This window comes from Serinus canaria, chromosome 1 (assembly GCF_022539315.1).
Source record: "Serinus canaria isolate serCan28SL12 chromosome 1, serCan2020, whole genome shotgun sequence".
Classification (NCBI taxonomy): Eukaryota; Metazoa; Chordata; class Aves; order Passeriformes; family Fringillidae; genus Serinus; species Serinus canaria.
In genome coordinates, this window is record NC_066313.1 from 28,672,225 (window position 1) to 28,698,610 (window position 26,386).

Below are 26,386 nucleotides of genomic sequence, written 5' to 3' on the forward strand. Positions count from 1 at the left end.
ATTTATTTGGAAATTTTCATTGATGCCAAATGTTTTCGTCTACCAATGTGTTGATGCACCACCATTTCCCACAGAGCACAGGATCCACAGCCAGTACTGGGTGAGGTTTCTGCTGGTTGCTTTTGAGCTTTACATTTTTCTCTGAAACTGGAAGACCCTCTCCCTCAGCTGCTTGGTGGGGGTAGATCCCTTGTGCTAGCAAAACCCCTCCATTTGGAGAGCTTGGTGCGGATGGGAGCGATGCTGCTGGTGATGGAATTGCTGGCTGGAAGCAGTTCAGTATTTTACATACCAGACGAGCAGCAGAGAAATAGCTGGAGGTGTTCTGCTGCTCTTGCTCGCGGTGGACACCGGAGGGAGCCACAGCACTCCGGCAGGCGACCGCCCCTTCTGGCAGTCCAAACCCATTCTCTAAGAGATGTGGTGCTGCATCTGCAGGCCTTCATCCGGTATGAAGCATCTCCTCTTAGCTCTCCTCTTTTTCTGCCTGTTGGATTAGCAACTGTTCAGCTTGGTTTTTTGTGATAGAAAATTATCTTGATTTCCTCCCCCCCACTCCTTGACTCATGACATTGGCAAAAGTTGCTGGATGCCCTTCATGGCTGGGAGAGACGAATACTTCACATACTTCTGCACGTTCTCTTCTCAGTAATGTTGCTGTTTTCTGCTTTGCATGCTGCTGACCTACATCACAGTGTACCTTGGGGGACATCTACAGCTGATGACTCAAGGTAAAGCACTCTTTCTTCTAAAAGTTTAAAAGGTATCAGTGCCACAGTATGGTGGGAAGAATTGTTCAAAAAAGAACTGTTTGCCACAGTAAATGGCGTGGGTGACTCATAGAGGAAACACTTCCATACATATATTCCCTCAAGTGCTGACCCCAGTGCCTGTAGGTGTTTACCTAAGATCAGATGCAGCAACAGTGATTCAGCAAAACCTTATCTTCCTTTCCAGTTGTACTGATTCCATTATGTTTATCTGGGATGCTGTAGAGATGGTAGCATATTTTGGATGAGATACAAAATCAGCCTTCCTGGAAATTAAAATCTCCTGGTGCATTTCACCAGGACTGTAGACTACTGCATCTGAACAGACAGTTTAAGTGATCCTGGGGCATGCTGTTGGCAAAGGTCTCAGAGACTTTTACTTCTCCTCTTTGTTTCCCTGGCCCTCACATATCCTCATGGTAACAGGGCATTAAGTTACATGCAAGTGATAAGAAATTAATGAACTGCTGTGAGATCTGTGAATGCATCATGTCAATAATGCAGCTCTAGTAGTCATGTGAATTGGGGCTGAAAGGAATTTTCTTGGCACCCCACTGCTGATGGGCTCCTTTAGTACCTGAGGTCTGACACCATCCTGCAGTTGCTCCACTGGTGTTGCTGAGGTCATCAGTGGGAAGGGACATGAGGTAAAGGGCAGATCCATCTATTCCCAATTTTGGGAGCTTCACATCTTCATCACATTGTAGAAAAGTGAACACTGCCAAGTACAGGAGCCTATACACACAATTTGTCTCTATTTTACTCATAGTCATGTTTTCTGTTGTCCCATCTACAAAAATAAGGAATTCTTCACCCCTTTATTTCCAAATCAACAAGGCAGTGCTTAGAGGGCAGGCAGTCTTGCAAAATACACTAAGGTAGTCCATGAAACTCTAATTAATACTGGCTCAGCTCCTTCAAATCTGTTCAGCATTGTGAAGAACTGGGCACAAGAAGAGGAAATCAGTGAGTTCTTTGCTCTTTGCTCAGTGATTTGGCCCTGTGCTTCAGGCTTCTCATGGCCAAGGTGGTTATGGTGAGTTGTCAGGGCCTTCCTTCTTCATTGGTGGTGCTTTGGGGTTTCCTTCTCTGCTCTTTCTGTAGTTCTTGCTATCACAGATGTCCTTTCTGTCTGATCTTTTGTACTGTCTCAGGGTCGATTCCTCCTGGCTGTTTCACCTGTTCTTCCACCCTCTCCTTTCTCCAAGGAGCTGAGCTCAAATATGGCTTTTCTCAGGGAACTTTTTCCAAAACTGTTCTCTCAGGGGATGCATAACACTTTAAGCTTAAAAACATATAAACCCCTCCTGAAGGCTCAGTTATGTGTGTCCATACAGACTCTAGAGCACATAGAAACACCATATTTAATTCAACTGGTCCAATTTTATATACAGATGAGGCTGCAGACACATGTAAAACACCAGCAAAGACATGATGGATTCTCCCCCTGCTTCTCCCATCTCTTCTGGACATCACAAACTCTGGAGCAAATCCAGCAGGATTAATCCTCCTGTTGCAGCACAGCAATCATGCCCTGGAGCAGTAACCAGATCTGGCTGAAGAAGTCACTGCTGGGAAGTAGAGCTGTGTCTCACACCAACACAGACAGGTTCACAGAGCTGCTCTGGCACAGATCAAGTCACAGCTGAGCTTTTCAAACAATACAGTATCTGTCTTACTTAAAGTCCAGCCTCTTATACCATTTTAGTATATTTTAGTAGTCCTCTGTGGTGGAACAGATTTTAGTGGTTTTGTCTACCTTAACAGTCCAAAGCCAGCAAAATGATATTAATTATATTTAAAAATAGCATACCCTGTAAGCTTTTAAACATCATTGGTGAAGGGGGCAAAGCTGTCAACTTTAAAAGCCATTTGCTTTAAATTCTGCAATGTTTCTGAAAGATCTGATGTCAAAGCCTTTTTTAAAACTGGCCGCATCCAAAATATTCAAACTGTTGAAGCTCTCTGTGTCAGCATTGACAGTATTCACCCTGCTTCTGAAAGGATTTAAGAAAGAAGAACAAGTTGTACTGAGTGGAAGAAATGCAAATGATATATGTTAGCAGACAGATTGATGAGGGTTTACATTGTGGGGAAATTAGGAAGCACCACTTTCAGGTTGGCATCCCTCCATTTCCTATACCTTCATAGGGACTGTAAAGTCTGACTTAAATATTCATTTATATTTTATTCTACAGTTGACATTACAGGAATCTGAACAAAGATTTTGGGCATTACTGCAACCACATTGATATAATTCACTGGGTTTCCTATAGGTACTGCAGCCAGGTCACCTGAATTTTCCTGTGACCTTCCCCAGGTGTAGTCACTATTCTATTCAATGGCAGACTGATGTCAAGGCAAGCAATGTTGATGAAAATCTGTCCTGATGTGAAATGTGTACATGTAAAAGGCCTGCACTGCTTTAGCTCACCTCAGCTTCAAACAGATGAAAACAGCAACAAATATAGACCATTCTATATATCAACATCAACAGCACCTTCACAACATGCCTGTAAAAGGGCAACACTGGTAACTGAAAAATCTACTTTGGTACTATTCTAATAATTTCTTGCCTCTGTCCATTAATGCAGCTGCCCTGATATGCATCTTCTTATGAAAAAACCTTCAACTATTTACCCTTGAGTTTTCTTGCCATGTCTGCCACCTCAGGTTTCTCTCCAATTTAATTGCTGGGGGTGGTTTTGGGCTACATTTTCGTGTTGTCCGGACATGTAATCGGGTGGGCACACACGAGTGGGGAGTGGAGTCCGAGGAGGAGGGCGGGAGGGAGGGAGGGAGGGCGGGAGGGCGGGAGGGACGGGGGTAGGGCGGGAGGGAGGGGGAGGGTGGGAGGTGAGGGGGAGGGAGGGAGGGAGGGCTGGGAGGTAGGGTAGGGAGGGAGGGCGGGAGGGAGGGCTGGATGAGGGAGGGAGGGAGGGCGGGCGGAGGAGTGGGAGGGGTCGGGGTAGGTGGAGGGGGGAGGGGGGAGGGGAGGGGGAGGGGAGGGCTGAGTCGGGAGGGTAGTGTGAGGTTTCTTGTACTTTTAGGGGCTGGAGGCGTGTGTCGTTTCTTTTCTTGTGCGTGTCTTTTCTTTCTCCCTTATCTCTCCTTTTCCCTCTCCAAGTGTTGTGTCCCGGTTTTTCTATCCGAACTAAGCTTTTCTGACTCTGGCGTTCTCTCTGTCTCCTTGGTTTCCTTTCAGTCGCCCTCACTGGAATGTTGGCAGAAACATATTTTTCTTTGAAAACAAAGAGACTAAATAAGTAAAGGAATAAATAAAATAGCTGGAAGCAGATGGGAGGTCTCAATTCCAGAAGGGTCTGTATTCTGTGAGCTTTTCTCACTTCCTAGCAAAGGAGGAGATAGTTGCACTCGCTGCCCACCCACCCTTGCCTCACAGGGAGCCAGGCGTCCCCCTCCCCTGGTGTGAGGACCTTGCTGGGAGTGATGGATTGCACTGCAGCGAGGGCTGGGAAGCACTGCAGGGAGAGGAGGGGGAGGGATGAGGAAGGAAGGGAAGGAGAGAGGGAGGGAAGAAGGGAGGAGACTCGCTGCCAGCGTCAGGATAGGAAGGATGTAACGGGGCTGATGAGGAGAGACGAAAGGGGGATTGGAAAACGAGGATGGGGAGGGCATGGCTGGGAGAGCGTGCGTTTCTGCAGGCAGCCCGGCTCCGATGAGATTGGTGAGCCCAGGAATGATGGAGGCACCAGGCAGTGGGGGCAAGGCTGGCACTGGCAGCAGGGGAGACGGGCGGGGAAAATGGAAACGACATAGGGAAAGGGAGGAGGAGAGAAAGTCGGAGCTAGAGAAAATAAGGCTTTGGTTGTACAGCAACGACAAAAGGACACAACTCTGGCAATCTGGATTTCTTTGGAGCTGTAACAGAGGAGGCAGTGTTGATATAGAAACACTCAAAAGGTCAAACAAAGCGTGCTGCAAACTGTACTGAAACGAGCTTTCATTGCATTCCGAAGGGTGGTAACAGGATGACCTTTGGGCAGTAGCGAGGTACATCTGTGCGGCCGAAGCTACTGGTGCTGGAGCTTGCAGGGTCTGGCTGCAGCAGCTTCATTGCCCTGTGGATTTTGGCAAGGGGGATGTGTCCTTTTGCCTGGGCACTGTGAGGAATGCAGATGACCTCCTCCCCACTGAACCAATTGCAAGTGCTGCTGAAACATGAGTTGTCATTGTTTGTTGCCTTTCACGCTTCTCTTCTCTCTCCCTTTTTTAAAAAAATATACATTTCTCCATCTGTTCCTCATTCATTGCCCAGATTTTTCCTCCATCTCTCCGTTTCCAGCATTACGTTCGTCCCTCCCTTCCTCTCCCTCTCCCCTGCCCACTCGCAGGCGCAGTGGAAGGGAAGGGGCTCGGCGGTGGCGCGGGGCTGGGGAGGATGGGGAGCGGGGCGAGGGTGCTGGCAGCCATGCGAGCAGCCCGGAGAACGCTGTCCCGCCCTACAACTTCGTGGAAAGACCCTTCCCCCTCCCGCCATCCACTCATCCTCCCCTCGCCATCCACTCATCCCCCTCTGGCTACAGCTGGCTCTCCGCCCCCCATCGCAGTGCACAAGCTGCGGTTTCCAGCTACACTGACCTAGTTTTGGCCTCCCTGCGAGGCACCTCTGTGCCCCTCCTCCCTTAGCACCTGGCGCAGGAGAAGGGAAGGGGAAGGGTCCCCTGGCACGGCAGGGAGCCTCCTGAGCACTGCTCCCATTATGGCGCCGGACCCTGCGAGGGGAGACCAGAATTGGAGATGCAGGCGCCCGCCCCCTAATCAGCTCCATCGGCACAAGGCAGGCGAGAGGAGTGGGGTGTGTAAGCACCCTTGCCAGCGGTGAGAGGGGGCATCAGTTAGGTGAAGAAAAGTGAAGAAGCTGCTCCCCACGAATGAGAGAAGAAAACCCCCAGAATGCCAGCTCTCATCAACTCCGGCGATAGAACTGCCGGACACAAGAGGAAAACACTAACACGACTGGGATAAACTCGAGGACATTTAACCTGCTGCCTGAAGCTCTTTAGCTCGGAGGGCAGATGTTTATCAGACTTAATGCAGCAAAGTGCCTGCGAGATATAGCCATCCTGTGGTTGCATCAGATCCTTCCCAACAGGCACTGAAATCCAAAGTCATCACTGCAACAGCATTCATCAAAAGACAATGGAGAAGGAGACAGAAAAGGGCAAAACAGGAGTCAAAAAGAGGTAAAGGAGCAGGAAACAAAGGCAGACAGGCAGGAACTTTCTCAAGATGGAAAAGGAAAAATGCAGTCTGGGAAAAACAGCCGGAGAAGGGGCCAGGCAGACGACAGGGACTGGGAGAAGAGAGATACAGAGAAAGTGTTTTCCTTTGAAATGAGTGTGTCCATCGAAAGCACATTCATCTTTCTGTCGAGCTCCTCAGTACCAGTTCTCTGTTTCCCTGCAGCAGAACTGCAAATCATTTGGGAGAAATGCACTCCTGTCTTGTGGACCTGGGAGCTGCTGGTTATATACCAGTCTTTGAAACTTACCAGCTGCTATTCATCCTTCCCTTTGTTTCTGTGTGCAACTATGCCCGCCTGGGCTTCTTTGTGTCTCTCAGTCCTCAAACTGTGCCCAGAATAAGGATAACAGGAGCCTCTGACCTTCTCCAAAGTTACCTATTCAATGAGATGCATGCACTCCTCCCTTATGTCCCCAAACGTTTGCTGTCTGTCAGGAAAGGTCTTTCAATGCCCCTGGAAGCCCTTTTCTTCTGTCAGGATTGTACCCTGAGCCTGAGACTAGTCTCAAATGCGGGGAAGAAGGGGGTTCCCATTCCTTCTATTCCACCACCTGCACACGCCACTCTTATTTTGTCCCAGTATTAACAGCAAAATAATTATTTCCCCCCTCAGTAGACCGCTGGCTCTCTTCCCACTGCCAGGCATAGGAAACGGGCAGTCGCGCCCTCCCCTTGCCAGTGTGTTCGGCACCGGTCGCCCCTCCAGCCCACGATCGCTCTCCACCGCAGCAGGGGCTCAGAGGTCCCTGAACGGCGCTACCCGGGCAGCATCATCCGCGCTGCCCCGGCCCCTCTGCCACCACGCCGCTCCCCGCCCCGGGGCGCTCCCGAGCCCGGCCCGCGCTGCCGCTGGCAGCGCGGCGGGGCTGGCAGCCAGCCCGGCCGCAGAGACCTCGCCGCCGCCGCCGGCCCCAGCCGGCTGCCACGGGCAGGGCTGGGCTCCTCGGCACCGCCGCCACCAGCGCCGCCACCGCTGCCCGCAGCGCCCCGCCCGCCAGCGCCCGCACACGGGCGAGGAGGATGCGGATGTGCGCTCGGGTGCCGGTGGGCAGCGGAGACGAGCCTGGGGCTGGACCCTCCCGCGCTGCAGCCGCAGCCTCACCACCCCGACCCCTCTGCTGCCGCTCCGTGTGTCCGTGCCGGCAGCAGCGGCAGGCAGACCCCACCGGGCTGGTCCCCACCCGAAGGCGGGGGCAGAGGAGCAGCTCGGCACTCGGTGCCACGGGCAGCAAGGCATGGAGCTGTACGTAGGGAGCAGGGCCGCCTCTGGCATGGGAGGCCCGTGTGTGTAGGGCAATGGACTGTGTTTATGCAGAGACATGGGTGGATTCGGTTTGACGAACCACATGGAGTCAGGCACACGGGCGACAAAACTCACCTGCAAGCTGGGGTGCCACATTCTGGAGGGCATGGTGTGGGACTGCGTCAGTGAAACCTGGAGCTTTCTGCAGATCCCCTTAGCTGGGAGTCCTTTGTGTTAGCAGTAGTTTCTCCATTTTCTATCTTACAGTAGTTAATTCAGAACAGGAATTAGTGCAACAGCAGAACCAACGAGAAGCTGGGGTTGTATGAAATGAAAGATGATTTTGCACCACTTGGCATAGTCATGGTATGAAACAAGAATGATACGGCCATTTTCCTGTTGAAACACAGGCCAGAAGTTGTTTCCCTTCACTGGACCATCTGTGTTCACATGTGAACCCAAGCATTCATGTGTGAACACAGGCCTATACCTTGCCTTATATTTTTTTTTTACCATTCAGTCATCCAAGCGGGAAGCAGAAACATTGCTATGAGACTCAGCTGACCAAATGAGTAGTTACTGAAGACACAGGGGAGCACACAGTCAGCACACAGGAAAATGAGTATAAATAATTAGGCTTAGCAGCATTTGCAGGCTGGACTTTCCATCATTGTTGCATCACAAGGTCACACACCCGACCAGAGACAGTATATGAAACTTTACAATGTGAATAATGGGATAATATCCTGCAGGTTTTGGCTTCAGGACTAAACAGCTGGTTTGCAGTTGTAGTGAACTCAGTGACAAAAGACGTTTCATGGAATCAACCGTGAAATCAGATTTTGCATACGTTAAGGCTTTGGACCAGTCCTTACATTATGCATTTCAGAGTGCATGGGAAAAATCTCAAAAGAAAGGTGCCAGGATTTGTTAGTGTTCAGAGGCATCCATTCCTTGTTGATACTACAATTATAATTCTTCCCTAAAGGATGAAGCTTGGTATTCTTTCTGGACCACTGACATTGGGGGCACTGTCCAATATCATTATTGCACAATGAAATAGTAAGAATTTTGTCCTGAGAATAGATTTATGGATAACAGGAGAGACTTGCCTTCACTGGCAAAAATTAAAAAAAAAAGAAAAATAAAAAAAAAAAAAAAGAAAAAAATACAAAAAATAAAAAAGGTCTTGCCTAATTCTTGGAAACTATAACATCTACATGCAACTCAGTTGCAGTGACAACTCTTTATTAAAAAAAGAACTCAAAAGCTTCTGCAGCAGTAGTCACATCCTAGATTGGCACATCCTAAGTAATAAATGGACCCTTTCTTCTGTTCTACCTCTCCAAGAAAGGGCAAAAGACTCTCATGACTCATTCCAAAGTCACTTAATTTTCCAGATGATGGGAAATTGTTCTAGAGATATAAGGTATACAACCTGTGACAAAGCTCAACTCCTACAATTCCAGCAGCTCAATGAACAGTAATAGAAAGGATACAGGGCTACATTTTTGCCTGAGAGAGCTCTATGGAGGTAAGTGGTAGTTGGCAGAATAAATTGTTACTAATAATTGTAAGACCCAGCTGAAGTACCCCAAATGGTTTGAGATCAAATATCTTACTGTTACCATAACGAGTGTTTTTCCTGTACTTGTAGAATGACTTCCTCTCAGATGTCTTATAACCAAACATGCATTTGTATGGCCAAAAATCTACATTCCTGAATTCCCCAGCTGTGCAATTCTCTTCTTTCCACAAACTGCTAACCATGTTTGAGCAGCAGAGGCACCTGCCTTACCACTTGGTTGCTTACTGAAATATAAAATAAAAAAAAAAATCTGCTATTAGTGTGTCACTGTAGTTATATAAATCCTAATGCAGACATTTTTCTTTCCTCTTTGCTTTATGCTCTCTTAAAACCAGCATGCAATTATCACTCTGAAATACATGTGCATGCTGGCAATGTGCAGTTGTTGCACAATCTTCAGCAGAGCAGCGATACCACAGTAGCTCTTTGTTAGCAAATTCTCTGTGTAAACAAACCTCATGCACCTCACAGCCTGAAGTTACAACTTTTGAAAGTGCGAACTTCATGCACATGGGAACTCTGTTCTAGAAGGCTTCAGAATGTAGTAATTCTGTCACAAAAAGTAGTATTTTGCTACTGTCAAAACAACAAAAATGCTGTCTAGCATTTTGGTGTTCTTTATCTATATCTATTATCTATTGCTAGTTTACCCTGCTGGTACTTGCCTACAATTGCCTCCTGCTCTCAAGTTGTGCTTTCAAGTTGGCTTTGAAGTGGGTGATAGTATCTTTTTCCTTATACTGTTGTACAGAGTCAGAAGGAGGGGAGCTTGAATTTGGAAGTGGTCTCCAGCTTGCAGCCGTGAGAAGCCAGAAGCCTTGGCAAGTAACACAGCAGAAGAGAGAGCATTGGATGATGTCTGTTAAATAGGGATTTTGGCCTCTGACATCATCTGTGAGGCAGCCTTGCCTCATACTCATTAAGCAAATCGTTTTCAGAAGAGCTGACTGAATCACATGTGAGGTTTGGGGAGTAGGACCCAGATGTTTGTAGAAAAAAAATGAACAAAACTGTCATTTGGGTGAGAGAATTAAGATGGGTAGGAGAGCACTGCCACATGCTGAAGAGGTAGAAGACAGCAGGTTGAATGGGAACATTTGTGGTAGGATGGGTGTTTGGGAATGACCGGTGGCTGTATCCCATATTTGCAAAGCTGGAAATGCAACACAGGTTATTGAGGAACACACGTGTTGTTCCCCTGGTGTGCAGTGTGGGTGTTGCATCTAGAGGTTCTGAAAGCTGGGTGAAGGAGAAGTTCACACAGGAAAATGTGAAATATACAGCTGATACAATATAGTGAATGAAAAGGGTGTGGTACCGAGGAAACTGAGTAGGTGTGCCACAGAAACTGATCAACAAGGTGTGTCAGTTGATAAAGGGGATGTGTCATGTTTGTTTGCTGCCAGCAGTTATTGCTTTAGAGAAGTGACAGCAGCAAGGGATGGTGCAGCCCTGGCTACACGCTGGGTATGTCAGGCACATGATGCTGTATGATGTGTGGCATGGGGGACATGTCACAGGACATAAGGTGAGAGGACATAGGCTAAAGCTGTGCCAGGAGAGGTTTATGATGGACATTAGGAATAACTTCTTCACTGAAAGTGTGATGAGATATTGGAAAGATCTGCCCAGGGAGGTGGTGGAGTCATTGCTCCTGGAGGTCTTTAAGGAAAGACTGGATGTGGGACTCAGTGTCATGATCTACTGCCATGGTGGTGTTTGGTCAAAGGCTGGACTCGGTGATCTCAGAGGTCTTTTCCAACCAAATTGATTCTGTGATTCTGTCACACCTTTACCTGTCACACGAAGTACAAGGGGTCTGGCTTTGCACACCACATGCCAACAGCAGCAGCAACAAGCCCAACAGCTGTTGTATGTTTTGCTGCACTGACGGACAGAGCAACTGGGTGGGCATGGCAGGACCTGGGCTGGGGTCTGCCAGGGCAGTAGGAGCTGGACCGAAGCCTGGTCTCAGGTGGGGGAGAAGGGGAGGAATGGGTGTGAAGAAGAGCATGAGGAAGAGCTTTGTCAGCAGGCCATGGGATGTGATCCTGCCCCTCTACTTGGCCTTAGTGAGGCTGCATCTGGAGAGCAGTGTCCAGTCTGGGTTCCTCAGTAAGGAGACATGAAGCTCCTCGAGCAGGTCGGTGGGAGGATGAGGATGATGGGGGGACTAGAGCAGCTCTCTTGCAAGGAACGGCTGAGAGAGTGGGGCCTGTTCAGCCTCGAGAAGAGGGGGGGACCTTAGCAATGTCTATAATCAATTAAAGGGGGTATTCCAAGAGCATGGAGCTAGGCTCTGCTTGATGGTCATGAGCCAATAGGCAGAAACTGGAAGTTCCACCTGAATATGAGGAAAAACTTCTTTGCTGAGCAGGTACCAAGCACTGGAACAGATTGCTCAGAAAGGTTGTGGAGTCTCCCTCACGGGGGATATTTGAGAACTGTGTGGACACAATCCTGTGCCATGCGCTCTGGGATGGCCGGCTGGAGCAGGCAGATTGGACCAGACGATCACTGTGGTCCCTTCCAACCTGACCCATTCTGTGGGAGGCCTCAGCCGTTAGACACGAGTGCCCTCAGCCATCTCAGCGGTAGTGCCGCAGCTCACGAGTTCAGTTCGGTGCGGGCCGATCCGGTGCGGGCCGGTCCGGTTCGGGCCGAGCCGGTTCGCGCCGAGCCGGTTCGGGCCCGTCCAGTCCGGTTCGGCTCGGTCCGGTCCGAGGCATCCCGGCGCCGCCGCCCTCGCGCTCCCCCGCGCCCGCCCCGCGCGTGCCAAGCCCGGCCCGGCCGTTACGGCACCGCCGCCGCTTCGCTGTGAGGCGGCGGGAGCGAGCGCGGGAGGCGGCGGCGGGCGGGGGGCTCAGTGCAGGGAACAGCCGCGGCCTCCTCGCCTCAGCCGCGGGGAGGAGGGACACCGAGGAGGGGGGAAGGCGGGGTGGTGGTGGGGGGGGACGAGCAGAGCGTCGCGTCGCGTCGCTCGCTTCCCTCTAGGACCGCGCCGCCGGCGGGGAGGAAGGGGCGCGTCTCCCCGGAGCCTTCGTCGCCCCGCGCCCTCCTTCCCAGGCCCGGTGCCGGAGGGGGTGGGGGTGGGCGCCCCGCGGGTCCCCTCAGGCTCGGCGGTGCCCGGGGCGGGTGAGATGTCGGGCTGAGCGGGCGCGAGCCCGCGGGGGTGGGGTCCTCCGTGCCCGGGGAGGGGGCGGGCGGGGGGGTGGTTGGGACCGTCCCCTCACAGCCGTCCCGCCCCGCCGCGCTGCGCCCATGGTGATTGTGCTGCATCCCCCGCGCGCGGAGCGGGGCGAGCTGCCCGCGCCTCCCCGCCGCGCCCGCCGGGGCGCCCAGGTGGGTGGCGGAGGGGAGCGGCGGCGGCTGCCGCTCGTGGTGCGAGGGGAGAGGGGCGGGAGGGGCGGGGGGCCGCGCCCCCGGCCCGGGACCCGCGTTCCGCGGGCGGGTCGGTCGCGCTGCGAACGCGGGGTGGGGGCCGCCGCCCCGCGGGCTCGCTCGGCGGCCGCGTCCCCGCACGGGTCCGTGGGGATCGGCGGTGGCTGTGGGGGCTGATCTTCACGTGATGGAGCCAGGGGGGTGTGTGGCTGGCGTTGGGTCTGGCAGCAAGATCTTCCCAACTAGGTTTCCTCTCCCCTTTTGTTTTCCGGTGTTTAAAAAAGAGCTGGTGGCACATCGGTGTCTTTACCGCCTCAGATCTTACCAGGAGCTCCGTGTTCCAAGCGTGCCACTCTGTTAATCTTGGATTGATTCCATCATTTAAGCAAGCATCCTCTAGACATGTTATTTTGGTTTGGGTTTTTTTGTTTTTTATCTTTTTTTCTTGTCACCGTTTATAAACCGCTGTTCATTTTCTGTGGCAGAGTGGGTTTTAATGCATGGGTGTACATGCTCCTAATGCATAGGCATACACGCTTCTGAACTGAAACGTACTTTTCTTCAGTCTCATCTGAATCCTAAGGGTTATTCTGGGGGAGAGGTTTAAAGGTTTAAAGGCTCACAAATAAATAGGAATAGTTTTTGTAGGTTTGGAAACTTAATTTCCTCATATGTTCCCGTGTAGGCATGGATTTATCTATCCATTGAACGTACATTCTTAAGTAAAAGAACAAACTGCTTAGCTTTGTGGGCTTTTCCCCCTTAAAACTGGTTTCTGTGATAGTATATTTGTGTAAAATACTTAAAGTTGCACATTTCCCCTAATTATTTTCATGTTACCATTTTCTTTTGACTTTCCTTATTGTTTTGAATAGCACCTTTTCTTCCTTTGGGATTTAGTTTATTTCATACCTTTGTATGTTTATGTCTAATAGGGATGTTTCTTCTTTTTTCTTTTTCCTCCCTAGGTGTTGGTGACTTCAGTCATTTAGGGGTTTAGTTCTGAGGAAGCAGAGACACAAGGATTGAGTTTCTTTTACATAGAAAGCTACAGCTCTTCACCAGTACTCATTTTACTCCTTCCCATCCTTCCCTGCTCCGTAGGGGAGAACAATTTGGGAATTATTTTAAAGATTCATTTACTCCCCCTTCCCTCCCTCAGAAATCTACCCTGGTCCCAGAGGCATCCGCTAGACAGTGCCTGACAGGACCAGGAGAACGCTATCATTGCTTGCTTGCTTTGGGAGCTTCAGTAGTACCCTTCCCTCCTTTGGGGTGTAGTGCAGGGAGGCATCCAGAAGACTTCCGTGCCACCCTTTTTGGTTAGTAGAGGATCCAGGAAAAGGGGTACCTAGCAAGACACGTGACCTCCTTAAGGGAGCCAGAACTGAAGCAGCACTTGGCACGCTGAAGGAAACACCCATCTTTAGTGTCTTTTTCGTCTTCCACTCCTTCCTCACCAAATTTCTGGTAAGTCTCTTCAGCCCATTCATTCACGCAGTGCATGTTTCCCTTCCCCCACTCCAGGCGCTGGGAGAGGCATGCACGGAGACTGTGGGGTGGGGGAAGGGAGGAGGGAAAACTGGCTGTGTACACACGGATCGGGGAGGAGAGGGGGTATTGTACCACACTGCGGGGGAACCTGGCACAGGTGGAAAAGCAGCTGATGTGGGAGGAAATGGTGTGTTTTATTTGCACACGGGCGTGCGTGCGCACAGGGACAGTGGAGGGGCGTGAAAAAGCTGAGAGCCTGTTGTTGGAAAAAATACCAAGACCAAAGTAGAAGGATGGCTGATACTGACCAGTATTGGGCTCATGTTGCGGGGCGAAAGGGAACGGATTATTCGGTGGTTATGGGGAAGTGGGGCGTGTGAATGAGGAATCTTGCCTTCTACTTGCGAGCGTGAGCACAGAGGAGGAAAGACGGGGGGGGGGGGGGGGGGGGGGGGGGGGTCGGATGTGTGTGGATGTCCGTCTTTCAGAGGCAGCTGTGCCTGGGAGGATTGCTGCTAGCATCTTGAACATCACTCAGTGCAAAGGTGGAGACAGGGAGATGAAAGCCATCATGTGGAGTGCAGTTGCCCGTCTGCAGGGGTGGGAATGAATGGGAACAATTAATATATTCCCATATCCTTTGGCTGTTGCAGTCTACAAATCTCAAAGGGAAAAGGAGGTGACTACTGTGATGTGCTTTCAAAGAGGTGTGCTTGGGGTTCACCTGCCTGCAGAGACTTTCAGTTCTCCGATGCATGTGTAGAGGGTGGATGATAATGCAGCAGCAGTGGACAGATTGTGCTGCAGCTTTTCAATATATTATATAAAATGCATTTAAATAAATATTTTAATTTTTCAGATTCTTCAGCTTTTAAAAATGTGTTCTTTCCAAAGATTCTCAGTTATGTGACAATCTTAGGAAAACTAGTTTCTGGTACGTAAAAGAGGAATTTTTCTTGATGTTGGCCTTAAGCATCACCATGAAGCAGCATTGTCAGGAATGAGTTGACTTATCTTGGATTTATTTTTCTGAAGATGTCAGTTCTTTTCTCTATCACCATGTGATATATTCATCATCCATACATATTTCGTAACATTTTCTTTAGATGATCATCATTCTGGTATCTTTGTGTGGAAAAAAAATCACTTGTGCTTTATGCTCGAAACAGCTGTGAACTGTTTGCAGACCTGCTCTCCCTATGACATAGAAAGTCCTATTTCTGGGATGTTTCAGATACTGCTCTCTTCTCATTAAGATGAGAGAGAGATTTCCATGACAGTGTATGATGGATTACATGCTGGGTCATGTGCTGGACAACTGTTCATTAGCTGTTTAACTGGTCTGCTATCTAAGATTGACTTTATAATTCAGATCTGCCTTGAGGTGTCTCCTGAAGGAAATGACTTGCAAGCATCTGCCATCCATTCTTAGGTCTTCACTGTCTTGATATGCATCCTTCCAGCCATTCTAGAAACTGCTGTAATGGGAGAGATGATTGGTTTATTGGAAGTGTGTACTCAGTTTCAGGCCTTAGCTAATATTTGATGAAAAGGAAGTCAAAATACCTTTTCCAGCTTGAATAGCACTGTTCTGAAAATGAGTATTAAGGGATAAACATTAATGGTGGTGTTAATGTTACTCATAGTGAGGTGAGTGCTTGGAGCAATGTTTTTTCCTAGTTCTCCTTTTCCTATGGCAGTTGTGACTGTCAGTCTTTTGCTCATTCCTTCTCAATTCCCTGAGATTTTTATTGTCAGTATCTCAGATGTAGGGATTAAACATGCCTAGAAGTATGCTAAAGCTAAGGTTAGGTTTTACCTCTCTTTTAAACACTGAAATCTGTGGCGTTTGTGTTATCTGCACAGTGCTGTAACTGAGAGAGTCTGAGCCAAGCTCTAAAAAAGGGCCTATTCTGGGAGGGGCTGCTGGTAATAACTGTTCCACTAAGGTGTTTCCCAGATCCCACTGTAGGCAGTGGGAGTGTGCTGCAACATCAGATCACAGATCGAGCAGGTGGAATAGCTAGATCACATTGATCCTTGATGCTATAAACATCTGGGATTCCATTCATTATTCCCATAGGGAAGACACAACCTAGACTTTTTAATTTACAAAAGCATTGAGTAGTTGCATCGTGAACAAAAAGAATATTGATTTTTTTTGCATACTAGATACCTTTTATCTTACACATTTATCAATAATACATAAATTAATCAGTATCCCCTAAAAATGGTTTCTTGCTTCATCTTGAGGGAAATACATTGTGGTGAAAAAGAAAAAGAAACTAGTCTATTTTTCTCCTACTTTTGGGTGTTAAAGACAGGAGAGCAAGTAAATGAGCCATGGAGACCAATCTCCCATTCCTGGAGGGAGAGGGAGGTCTCTGATCTTCTTTGTGAGGAGAACACCACCTTCAAGGCAAAAAGAGTGGTCTTCAGAGAAGATTGCCAGATCTCTCTAGACAGCTGATCTGATTGGCTGAATTCCCTGTTATTTCAGTAAAACATATTCATATATGATGTAAAGTCGAAAAGGAGCACAGTGAGTGCTTTTGTTAGAGCAGCTGCTAGAGGTGTACTGCAGATTTTAGGAATGTGGGAGGAAATAGGTTTGCATGTACTGGGGAGGGAAGGAAGCTGCTGTGTGATTGCTGGAGTAAGGCCTGGCTTAAGCAGGATAAGGGTGCCACAGCTGAAAGTTGAGGTGAGCTTCCATTCCCTCTATAAATTGCAAGGAATCTGTTCCACACAGTGTATTCCTGTAGCAGTTGTGGCAGGGTCTGCTTGGCCGGTGTGACACACAGTTTGATTTTTATTACAGACCTTTTACTTTGATACCACCCATTTTTCCTCTCCCAGTCTGTTACATGCAGTTAAGTTTATGATTATTTTTTGCCTTCGAATTTCATAAATCTGTGAAGTAGTTATTGAAAGACTGTACTTACTTTGACTGTAGTAGCTTTGAGTGAAAAGTGCATTTGAAGTGGCCATCTTGAAGCTGTTTAAACATCTGCTCTTCCCCTTATATATACCATAGTTACTCTGCAATAGATGCTCTCATGGATTAGGAAGTATTCTCTGCACACCCAGCATTGTCTGAGGATGTGTCTTTTAGATTGAAATGGGTGGAGCTGGTTTTCAGGGAAGAGTTCTGGCAGTAGTATCCAAATTCAGAGCATAATGCTTTTGTGCATCTGACTGCAAGGCCAGCTTTCCTCCTACCAACCATTTTCTTGATAATGTGGAAGGGATTTTTAAGATGTTTGGGTTAATAGGGTAAGTGCAAGTTTTGTTATGTGAGATTTCTTACACAATCAAAATAGATTATAAGGCGAGGCTAAAACTGATGAATATATTCTGGTTTTAGGAGCAGAACGTTAGAAAAATAAATTATTTTGGGTAGAAAAAAATTATGGTATTGGGTTGGAGGTGAAGGATCCAAGATTTAGGACTGCTAGTTTCTGTCTCTGCTGCTGGCTTGTAGCTTGTTCTAAAGTGAGCTTCTCAGTCATTACTTGCAGACTTGAGATTGTTGTCTGCCTTTCTTATGGTAAGATGGGAACTTTTGTATATATAGTTATAAAACCATTCAGATTTTGAGCAAATGAGATGTAGTATTAGGAGAGAGATGAATAGCCAAACCCAAGGCATTTTTATACACCTGCTGGTTTAGTATCCTCATTTGATTTATGGACAGCCCTTCTTGACAATGTGATAATTTCTTTCAAAAGTAGAAGGTGGAGGAAAGAGAAGGATATACCTTTTTTCTTTCTTTTCTGACCCTTGGCTGATTTTTAAGGAATTAAGTGCTGAAATGACAGTCAGGGAGAGGTGATGGTGTATTTAAGGGGGTGGAGGTGGGGCCTCATAGAGAAGAGATTTGTGAAAACTTGAAGCAGATTGGCAAAGAAAGCAAAACTGGGGAGAAAATACTTGGTTTCTTGTATTAGTGTTAGAACCAGTACTGAGGGAGAAAAAGCTTGAAACCACAAAAACCCAAACTAAAACCCCAAGCAGGCAGAAATACGTGATGGTTTCTGATTTATGGCTTTTTCTCTTTACGCTGAGGAAGCGTGTGCGGTGTGTTTTTCCATGCCCTCGGCGTTCTCCCGCGGTTGTGTGGGATGTGCCCGTCCGGGTCGGGGGCAGAGCGGCGCTGCCCGGCAGGGGCGGCAGGTGGCGCTGCTGGGCCTCGCCAGCCCCTCTGCAAATGGCAGCGCTGAGGGGCAGTGCCCGGGCCCCGGGCTGGGCCTGCGGCGGGGGCATTCCTGCCCCAGAAACACAGGCTGTCCCGCTGCCCAGCACAGGATGTTGTTCCAGGAAGTTCCATGTAAACTACCCCGTCCAGACATGCATTGTTGAGGGAGACATAAGTGGGGCAGGGTCTGAGAGATGTCAGCCATTGCCAGCCCAAGCCTCATCTTGCCCTTTCCACTTTAAGCTGCTTTGAAGAACAAAGATGTTCTTGAAGAGATCAAAAGATATTCCTTATAACCTCCCACACCCATTTTTCTGCAAACACTCTTTTTCCTGCTTTACCTTGAACATCTTGACTGCATTGAAAGGCTGGTCTGGATCTGTGATCGTGTTTCCATAGCTTCTGCCTTTTTCCAGTCTGTTAGTATGAAGAACTGTAGTCCTTGGTTTTATTGTTGCACCTCATTTACCAAATCAATGAAAAAAAAATCACAGTCTTTGTGTGTTGTTACTATGGTTCTCAGTACCAGGAATAAAAATGTCCACTTAAAATTTTATTTTCTTATTAAAAAAAGGTTGTTGTGGTAGAAAAAAAATAGTTTTTTAATGTTAGAAAAACCGAGCTGGTTCTTATGATTGTAACTAAACAATCCTTTTGTCCTAAGACCTGCTGCAGAAACTAAAATTCTTTGTAATATCTAGTGATAGCAATTATATACTAAAGGTGATTTTGTATTTACGTTGTCTGTTGGCAGCAGTCATTATGCCTACCAGGCAAAACTCCTGTTTCTATCTCAGAGTTCTGTTCTGCTAGGAACTCATGTCTGTTATATTGGTGAAATTTATGATTTTGGCATCTTTATTTTATAGGAAAGTTGAAAGGTGGCACAGAAAACTCTTCTGGTTTTCTCCAGAATTCCTATTCCCTACACCATGCTTGTTTTTCTTGAATATAAAGGAATAGTCCATTTTTGTATCTGTAACTGGTTTACAGCTTTAAAAATAATTCAGTAAAAATATATTCAGTCAAAAATAGTCCAAGTCCTCCAAAGCAAAAGGAGCAGTACCTTGCTATTATCCATTCTAACCCTATTGAAATTCTTCAATTTGAACTGTGTTTTTGGTTCTCAGTCCTGAATTCATTAGTGCTGTTTATGTATAAAGGTGATTTAAAAAAAAAATCATTTGAACCAAGAAAGGGCTACCACTGAAACTCTGGCCTTGATTTTGCTTTATTTTACGTGTGTTAATGTTCTGACATTTTGTCCGTGCTCCTTGTTCCGTTGGTTTTTCCATTATTATGTGTTCTGAATACTACTTAATATATTTCTAAGTATATCTCACAGCAGATGTGAAATATTTGTGAGAGCAAAACAGTCCTAAATAGTTACCTGGAACATTCTGTGGGAATGAATTTCTGTTCTTCTGGCCTGCTTTTTTAACATAAAGACTTTGTCACACTCTTCCATATGTGGGGAAAGAGACAAATCAAGTCTGTCACTGGGTATTTTAGCAGTGCCTAGGAGAAGGGCAGAGTTATTTCAGTAGAAGGAGTTTCCCTAATCATGAAGCTGAAATTCTGGCCTTCAGATGTGGCCATTCAAATTGTTTTCAGTTACATCTTTGTGTACTTCTTGAGGAGAAAGCTTGGATGAGGACCAGGACCTAATTTCTAGCATTTAAGAATGTAAATGGATTTGTTTGTTTTGTTGATACTTTTGGTTGCAGAGTAGGTGTAGATATTATTTTGCTTCTTGGAGGTTGGAAGTTGCAGTCTGAAATGGAATGACTTGTGCAGAGGAAGTAGGACTTAGTAGAGCAGGGATCATGAAGGTCAGAGCCTGTGTACTCTAACAGAGTCTCATCTTCTCCACTGTCTAGCAGTTCCATTGGAAGGAGGCCTTGAGGGTTGCAAGACAAGTCCAAGATGTGCAGTTCAGTTGCTCCCAGGCTGTGGTTCTTAACAGACCGCCGCATCAGAGAAGATTACCCTCAGCAGGAGATCCTGAGAGCACTGAAGGCCAAGTGCTGTGAAGAGGAGCTGGATTTCCGGGCCTTGGTGATGGATGAAGTGGTGCTGACCATTGAGGATGGAAATCTTGGTGAGAATGAGCTAAGGCTGGGAGTGTGCTGAAGGGGTACTTGGAAAAAGATTGTAAAATGGAGCATCAGTACTATTTAATAGCAAAGTCCATGTATGCCAGACTACCTGCCATTCATCATCTAAATCATGTAGATGTACACCATACAGTTTTTATTTAGAATGTATTATGTTAATCAAATATAATTATTCAGTTTGCTAATTTGCATTAGAACCACTTTTGCCTTCACTCTGCAGAAAAGAGAGGAGGATTGTTTCATTTTGGTGAGTCCAGGTATAGGACCCCTGAATTAATAAGAAATCATGGAGCTTAATTTTTGCTTCAGTACTTGAACTTTGTGGGTCTCATTTAAGAGTTTCAGAGGGACTTTTTTCTTCTGTTTGTGTTCTGGCTCCAAAATAGAAAACACTAGAAATAATCTAAAAGGAATTTTCAATGAACAGTACAAAGTGTCATGGAACTAGAGGTTCTAATGTGATGTAACTAAAGCATGCTGCTGTACAGATGTGGAGTTATGTGAATTCCAAAAAAGAACAGTGCTGAAGAAGTATGTGCATAAAATAATTTGAGCTATTACTACACTTTACAGTGTTTAAAACTAAATGGTAAGACTTCTGTTCTGTTTTCCTTCTAGCTTTTTTTTTTCATGTGGTGATTAAAAAGGAAAAGTAAAATGTTAAGTTGAATTAGAAATGTTAAGTAAAAGGATTATTACTATCTTATTACTTACTATCTATTACTGTAGATAGTAAGCTTATGTGATGGGAAGATACTAATACTACCAATGTCAAGCTGTGTAATGCTTATAATTTATTTGTTTCATCATTTTTTAATTTGGATTTCCTAAAGCAAGGAGATTTCAGTGGGTTTTTTTTTACCTTTAAGTCTTTCATTCCTCTGCCCCATTTACCAGTCAAAAAATGTATTGCTGGAGACCCAGTGAAGAATAACATTTCTGAAAGTTGTTTTAGAGTAATTCTATGGGGGAAGAAAATATGAAAGTACCGTCAGCCATGAAGAAGACGCTGCCATGTATACCTTGTTCCTCTTTGGGAACTCATATGTGGAAGGGAATTATAAAACTGACTCTGGGGAAGAACTTTGGTCAGCATTTGTACCCTATTTTGGCATGAATCAATCAAGTATAAAACACATGCGTGGTAAATCCAGTATTTTTTATTCTGGTATTTCTAAACTTCTGTTTACCTATTTTGTCTTTTAATCTGAGGAGTCTCATGATTTTTATCACAGATAGAAATTCTGTAGGATGTCTTCAGATCAAGGTAACTTCTTGTCAGAAAGTTTGAGCTCTGAGCGTGTTTTCCTTTGGACAGTGTGTGATAGGAACACAGACATCCTGGACTGTAGCTGCAGTCTCTGAGATGCATAATTAGTCCTTCAGCATTTCAGTACTGGTTTTAATTTCTTGGTGATTTCTTCTTTTCTGTCTTCTGTCTATTTTTGGGAAATTAAACAGGGCAAGTGTAAATTGTGGACCTTTCTGCTCTCTTCTGTCTAATTTCTCCTAGTGCTGTGTCTATTGCAAGGAAAAAGATAAAAGTAATGCAAGTTGGAAAACTAATATTGAAGAATGTGTAGTACAAGAACAAGAAAAATTAAGAAAATTACTAGAACAAAATACAAAAAAAGGGAAATTATTCTCATACAAAGTGTTCATTTAATATGATGTAAATAACTGACCATTTGAAAAAGAGTGTGATAAAAATGCTGAGAGATTGTGGATAGATTTTTTTTATAAGTAGTCTAGTCTGTCTAATTGTGTTGTTTTGTTTATTTTTTTTTTCTGAGGGGTGAGAATTGTCTTGTATCAAACAATTCTTTCTCTTGGAGACCAATGAAAAATCTTCCCTCTTAATTTTTCAGTTGTGTTTTTTTTAGAGCTTTTGCACATGCTTTGATAAAGATTTCTGCTAGAGGACACAAGCAAAAGCTTTGTGATTCATTTTACTTTTTAAAAACCTCAGTTGGCCTAGGAAAAGATGTCCTGTAACAAAACCCAGGAGGTAGTGCATTCTGTACTCTTTTTGTTATCTGCTGTTGTTTGAGGGATCCAGGTTGAGTAAAATTTCCTATGACATAGAGGAGTTAATGAAGAGAATGTATCTTCAGTGGCTAATCATGTGCTTTTGCTTCCTTTTCTATTATTATTTGTCTTGAAAGCTTGGCAATTCAAGGCTCAAACTCTGAAGGTAATACAGGATATTGGAGGAAGTAATAGTTGGGTTTTTTCCCACATATTCACACTTTGATTAGAGTTTTTTTGGTCCCTTAAAACCATGACAATTTCTAAAGTAAATTGCTAGAAGAATGTTAAATTTACAGGGTCAAGATGTATACTACAGGGTGCTATTTAAAACCCCAAAAATGTGGTATTTCCTTAGATGATAGTCAGTAATTCTTCTTGTGGCATTGCTGACTGTCAGGAACGTGGCTGGAGACTTCAGAGGCCAAAAATTCAGCATATTAAAAAGCTTAAAATTGTTTACTTCACAGGGGTAGAATGGAAAAGGCACTTCTAAATTTAGGAAAATTGAGCAGAACCGTGGGATACATACATGTGAAAATTGTCCCTTCCACAAACCACACATCTTGTGCCTTAACAGTAGGGCACACTCATGCAGGTATCACTGATGCCCAGGCCAAAGTCAGAAGCTTTTGTGATGCTGAGGTTTACAAAATTTGTATCTGTCAGAAGTGATAAGATTTGCCATGGCCAAAGAGAAAGGGGGAGGAGGGGGGAGTTGTATTAATCAGTGGATTCATCAGCAGCTGCTCCTTGGGGCAGGTCTCTGCTGTACTGCAGGTCTGGATGGGAAGTATGGCTGGATTCCCAAAGCAAACCAACAGTGTAGGACCAGCAATCCCTGCTAGTTCTTTTTTTTTCCACAGCTGAAACTCAGAATGACCCAAAATCCCAAGCACCCCATACAGTCCCTCTATCACCAGCCACATGGTGAACCTGTGTGCAGCTCAAGATCCACATTAGATACCTCAACACAGCATGAGTCCAGAAGTAATTGTAAATGCAAGTTAAAAGATGTAGAATTCAAGTTTTTCCTTTTTAGTCTAAAAGGAAATTCCTAAACTGATTTATGCTTAAACACTTTTGGAAATAAGTTCAACAAGTATTTTTTGAAATTAACTGTGGTTTATGACTTACTTGAATAGGTGTCTGCTTACCCAAGCCATGCACTCCTTTATCTTTTCCACAGTGGTAGTACTACTCTGTAGATTTCCAAGGCAAAAGCTAAGAAAAAAAAAAGTGAAAGAGTAGAGCTGTATAAATTATTTTTTTCTGCTTCTCTGGTGGGTTGAGTGTGCTGAGATGGTTACTGAATCAGACATGCACAACATTGTTGCACAGGAATGGACAAGAATCTTTGTGTTGAAAAAAGTGGAGGGTGATACTGGGCTGGTTTGATCTAAACTTGCTCTGTGTAGCTGTAGCCCAAGTTTCTTAAGAGCTAAATTCTTGAAACGAACCCAGTCTAGGACAATCTACTGCTGAGTAGAGCAGCTGTGCTCCTCTTGTCCCTTTCCAGCATTGCTGTTGCTGCTTGCCTTGTAAAGGACTTCACGTCTCTCTTGGCTTGCTTTCATGTTGTACCTCAGCTACTTCAAAAAAAAGCTTCTTCTCTGTCTGCCACTTTGGAGGACCTTGCATTTGTGTGAGTTGAGTTGGCCAACCCAATGGAAGATTAACTCCAGCAAATAGTTAACAGTTTTCTGTTGGAATAGATTGTTGAACTAACCCTTTTTGTGGTCACACAGTTCCTAGTTCTGGTACACAGGCAAGAAAGAATGGGGTTGTTCTTTCAGGGAATGGCATGTATTTATGTTGATTTAGTTATAGCTTCAGAAATACTTCAAAACAGGAATTTTCTTGTGGTTGGGTTGTCTGATAGTGTCAGCTTTAGGATTATTTTGTTTGTGCATGGCATTTGGTATTGACCAGATGTAGGGATTACAAAATGAAATGTCTAGTTTTCTAATCTAGTTTGGCAATTCCTATATTTATTTGAAATACAAATACAAATAGCAAGTAGTGCAACAAAACTCTGCAGGACATGTTTTAGACATTTATTTGAAGTCTTAGCAGTGAGTCCTGTCAAAATGTGTACTTTTAAGCTATATGTCTAAGCTTGCTAATGCAGTGATGTAACAGGCTTGAGGAGTTTGCAGCTAAACAAATTACAGCTTGTGAGCAGGGATGTGTAGTGTGGGATGAGGTGGAGGTGAAGGAAGCTGGTAGGAAAATCCCACCCTATAGGGGGGACTTTGTGGACAAGAGACAAAACATACCCATGGGTTGTCTCCTCATTCTGAATATTCTTTCTTCTTCCCTGTGTCTAGAATTGAGTAGTACCTTTCCCCACAGACTCCACACCTTACCTGTAGGACAGCATGGTTTAAGAGCTATTCTTTTGTGAAGAAAATGTTAGGGAAATTTGGATCCTTCCCTCGTTAAAATGATATATAGTAATACTTTCATTATTTTTTTTTTTGCTACCAGAACAGCAGAAATTGGAATTCACTGTGTCAGCAATTTACCAATACCTTTATTGTAGATTTTTGGAATCTCCATATTTTCTGATACTGTCCTGTGAAGGAAAATAGTTTTAAGGAAAGTAAACTGTTGAAGATGCTGGAGTGACTTAAGTAGAAAACAAAGTATTAACTTTTCCTATGACTTACCTGGCTTTTCCTTTGGGAATGTGGAACCAAATGGTCAGCTTAGGTGAGGCATAAAAAGGCTTTAATAGTCATGTATTCTAAAACAGTAATACATTGTGCACAGTCAGCTGACTTTTCTTAAGTCAGATGGGTAGCATCTGGGAACAGATCTCTTACCTTCATTTTTTCTGCAGAGGAAGTACTTAGAAGATAGATTCTTTTAATTTGGTAAAGGTTGGTGTGCTGATTTAGGCATCTGATTTAGGGTTTCCAGTGTGGGCCTGAACTTTGCAATAGAAGGCAATGTCTTGTATAAGTCTTTAGTATTTTGTTTCATATGATCTGTCCTTCATTTCTTATTTAGTTTGAACTAGTAATGAGTAGTTGTGATCTCTGATTTTTTTTTCACACAGTGGATTAGACATAATTTGAAATAAACATGGAGGAATTGGCATAGTTGAAAGATTTCTGTAAAGTATAGAAAGCTGGGGAAAAAAGGTAAGGGTGGATAACAAATTTTTGTGTTTTCATGTAATGGTAGAAAAACCACTTTGAATCAGCTAGATCCATGGTAAGAGAGGGCTTTTCCATATATGAAATGGTTTCCATATCAAAATAGCAAAACTCCTAATATTTTCTTAAGTCACCTAAAGACTGTCTTCTATCATACAAGAGGGAGCATAGTCATGTTCTCTTCCTTCTGGCTGTTTCAGGAGTCCCCTGGCACTTGTTAGTCCAGCAGTGCACCTTAATGTAAGAGCTTTTCCTGCAGCATGCAGCAATGGCTTTGGGAGTGATGGAACAGAAGCAGGCAGCCTTGGCAAGGTGCCTTTTTGAGCACTGCAGAGTTGGCCTGTTTCCTGCTATTAACTACAGCCAGAGCAGCCATTACTTCCTCTGCAGAGTTGGGAAATTGGTTTGTGACTCAAGTGAGAGCGGGAGAAGGAACTGCATTGTGTGCAAAGGACTGGAAGGTGGTTAGACATGAAGTGGATTTTGTGCTGTGGAAAGTGCTGGGCTTAGAATCACTTGAAACTTCATTTTTGATGTTCTTTCACTGTGGAAGTTGATCACTTCCAGTCTGATTGATGCTAAAACCATAAGCATTACTGTTAGGCAGCTATGGACTATATAGAGGAGATTTTGAAATGGTAGCTGTGTTTAGTGGGTGTAATCTAGTATGTGACACCCCAGTGTTACATACCCAAGACAAACACATCTCTACTAGAAAAAAAGTAACATTTACTTTATTATTGTATTTTAACAATAATAAAGTGCCTTTCAACAGTTGCCATGTATGTTAAGAAGAATTGGTTTGGTTTTTTTTTTCAGAGCTATGACACTAAAGACAACTTTCTTACAATGCATATAGAAAGAAAGGATTTATACTCTGTAACCATCCTGGGTGTTCTTGCAGTTTACTTCCTTCCTGTCAGGGATTTCTATTCTTATGTGAATGATTGTCATCTTAAACTGATGCTAAAATAACAAAGGCTAACAGTGAATTTGATCTTCCCAAAATTGTTCTGTTTCTTCAGTATGTCACAAGTTGTAGATATGGGCTCAGTCCAAAGCCACCTTGGCAAGGTAGAGGGGTAGGAATGTTTCTGCATGAAGATATTTTATTATGTTAATTTCAGAGGGCTGT

The 26,386-nt window shown here is 45.2% G+C and overlaps 1 protein-coding gene across 3 annotated transcripts in view; it reads left to right on the forward strand.

The window, feature by feature from the left end:
- The first annotated feature begins 11,792 nt into the window (after window positions 1-11,792).
- The window catches only part of RIMKLB (ribosomal modification protein rimK like family member B), a 45,570-nt gene continuing 30,976 nt past the window's right edge, over window positions 11,793-26,386 (forward strand). The window contains exons 1-3 of one of the 3 annotated variants that reach the window (XM_050972359.1): window positions 11,793-12,004; window positions 13,219-13,720; window positions 19,826-20,043. In XM_050972359.1, coding sequence (XP_050828316.1) covers window positions 19,869-20,043 — 175 coding nt within the window. In that variant the 5' untranslated portion in view covers window positions 11,793-12,004; window positions 13,219-13,720; window positions 19,826-19,868. Of the gene's footprint in view, window positions 12,005-12,125; window positions 12,212-13,218; window positions 13,721-19,822; window positions 20,044-26,386 lie in introns of those variants that run through there. The other 2 variants (XM_050972352.1, XM_050972356.1) reach the window with 2 other exon arrangements.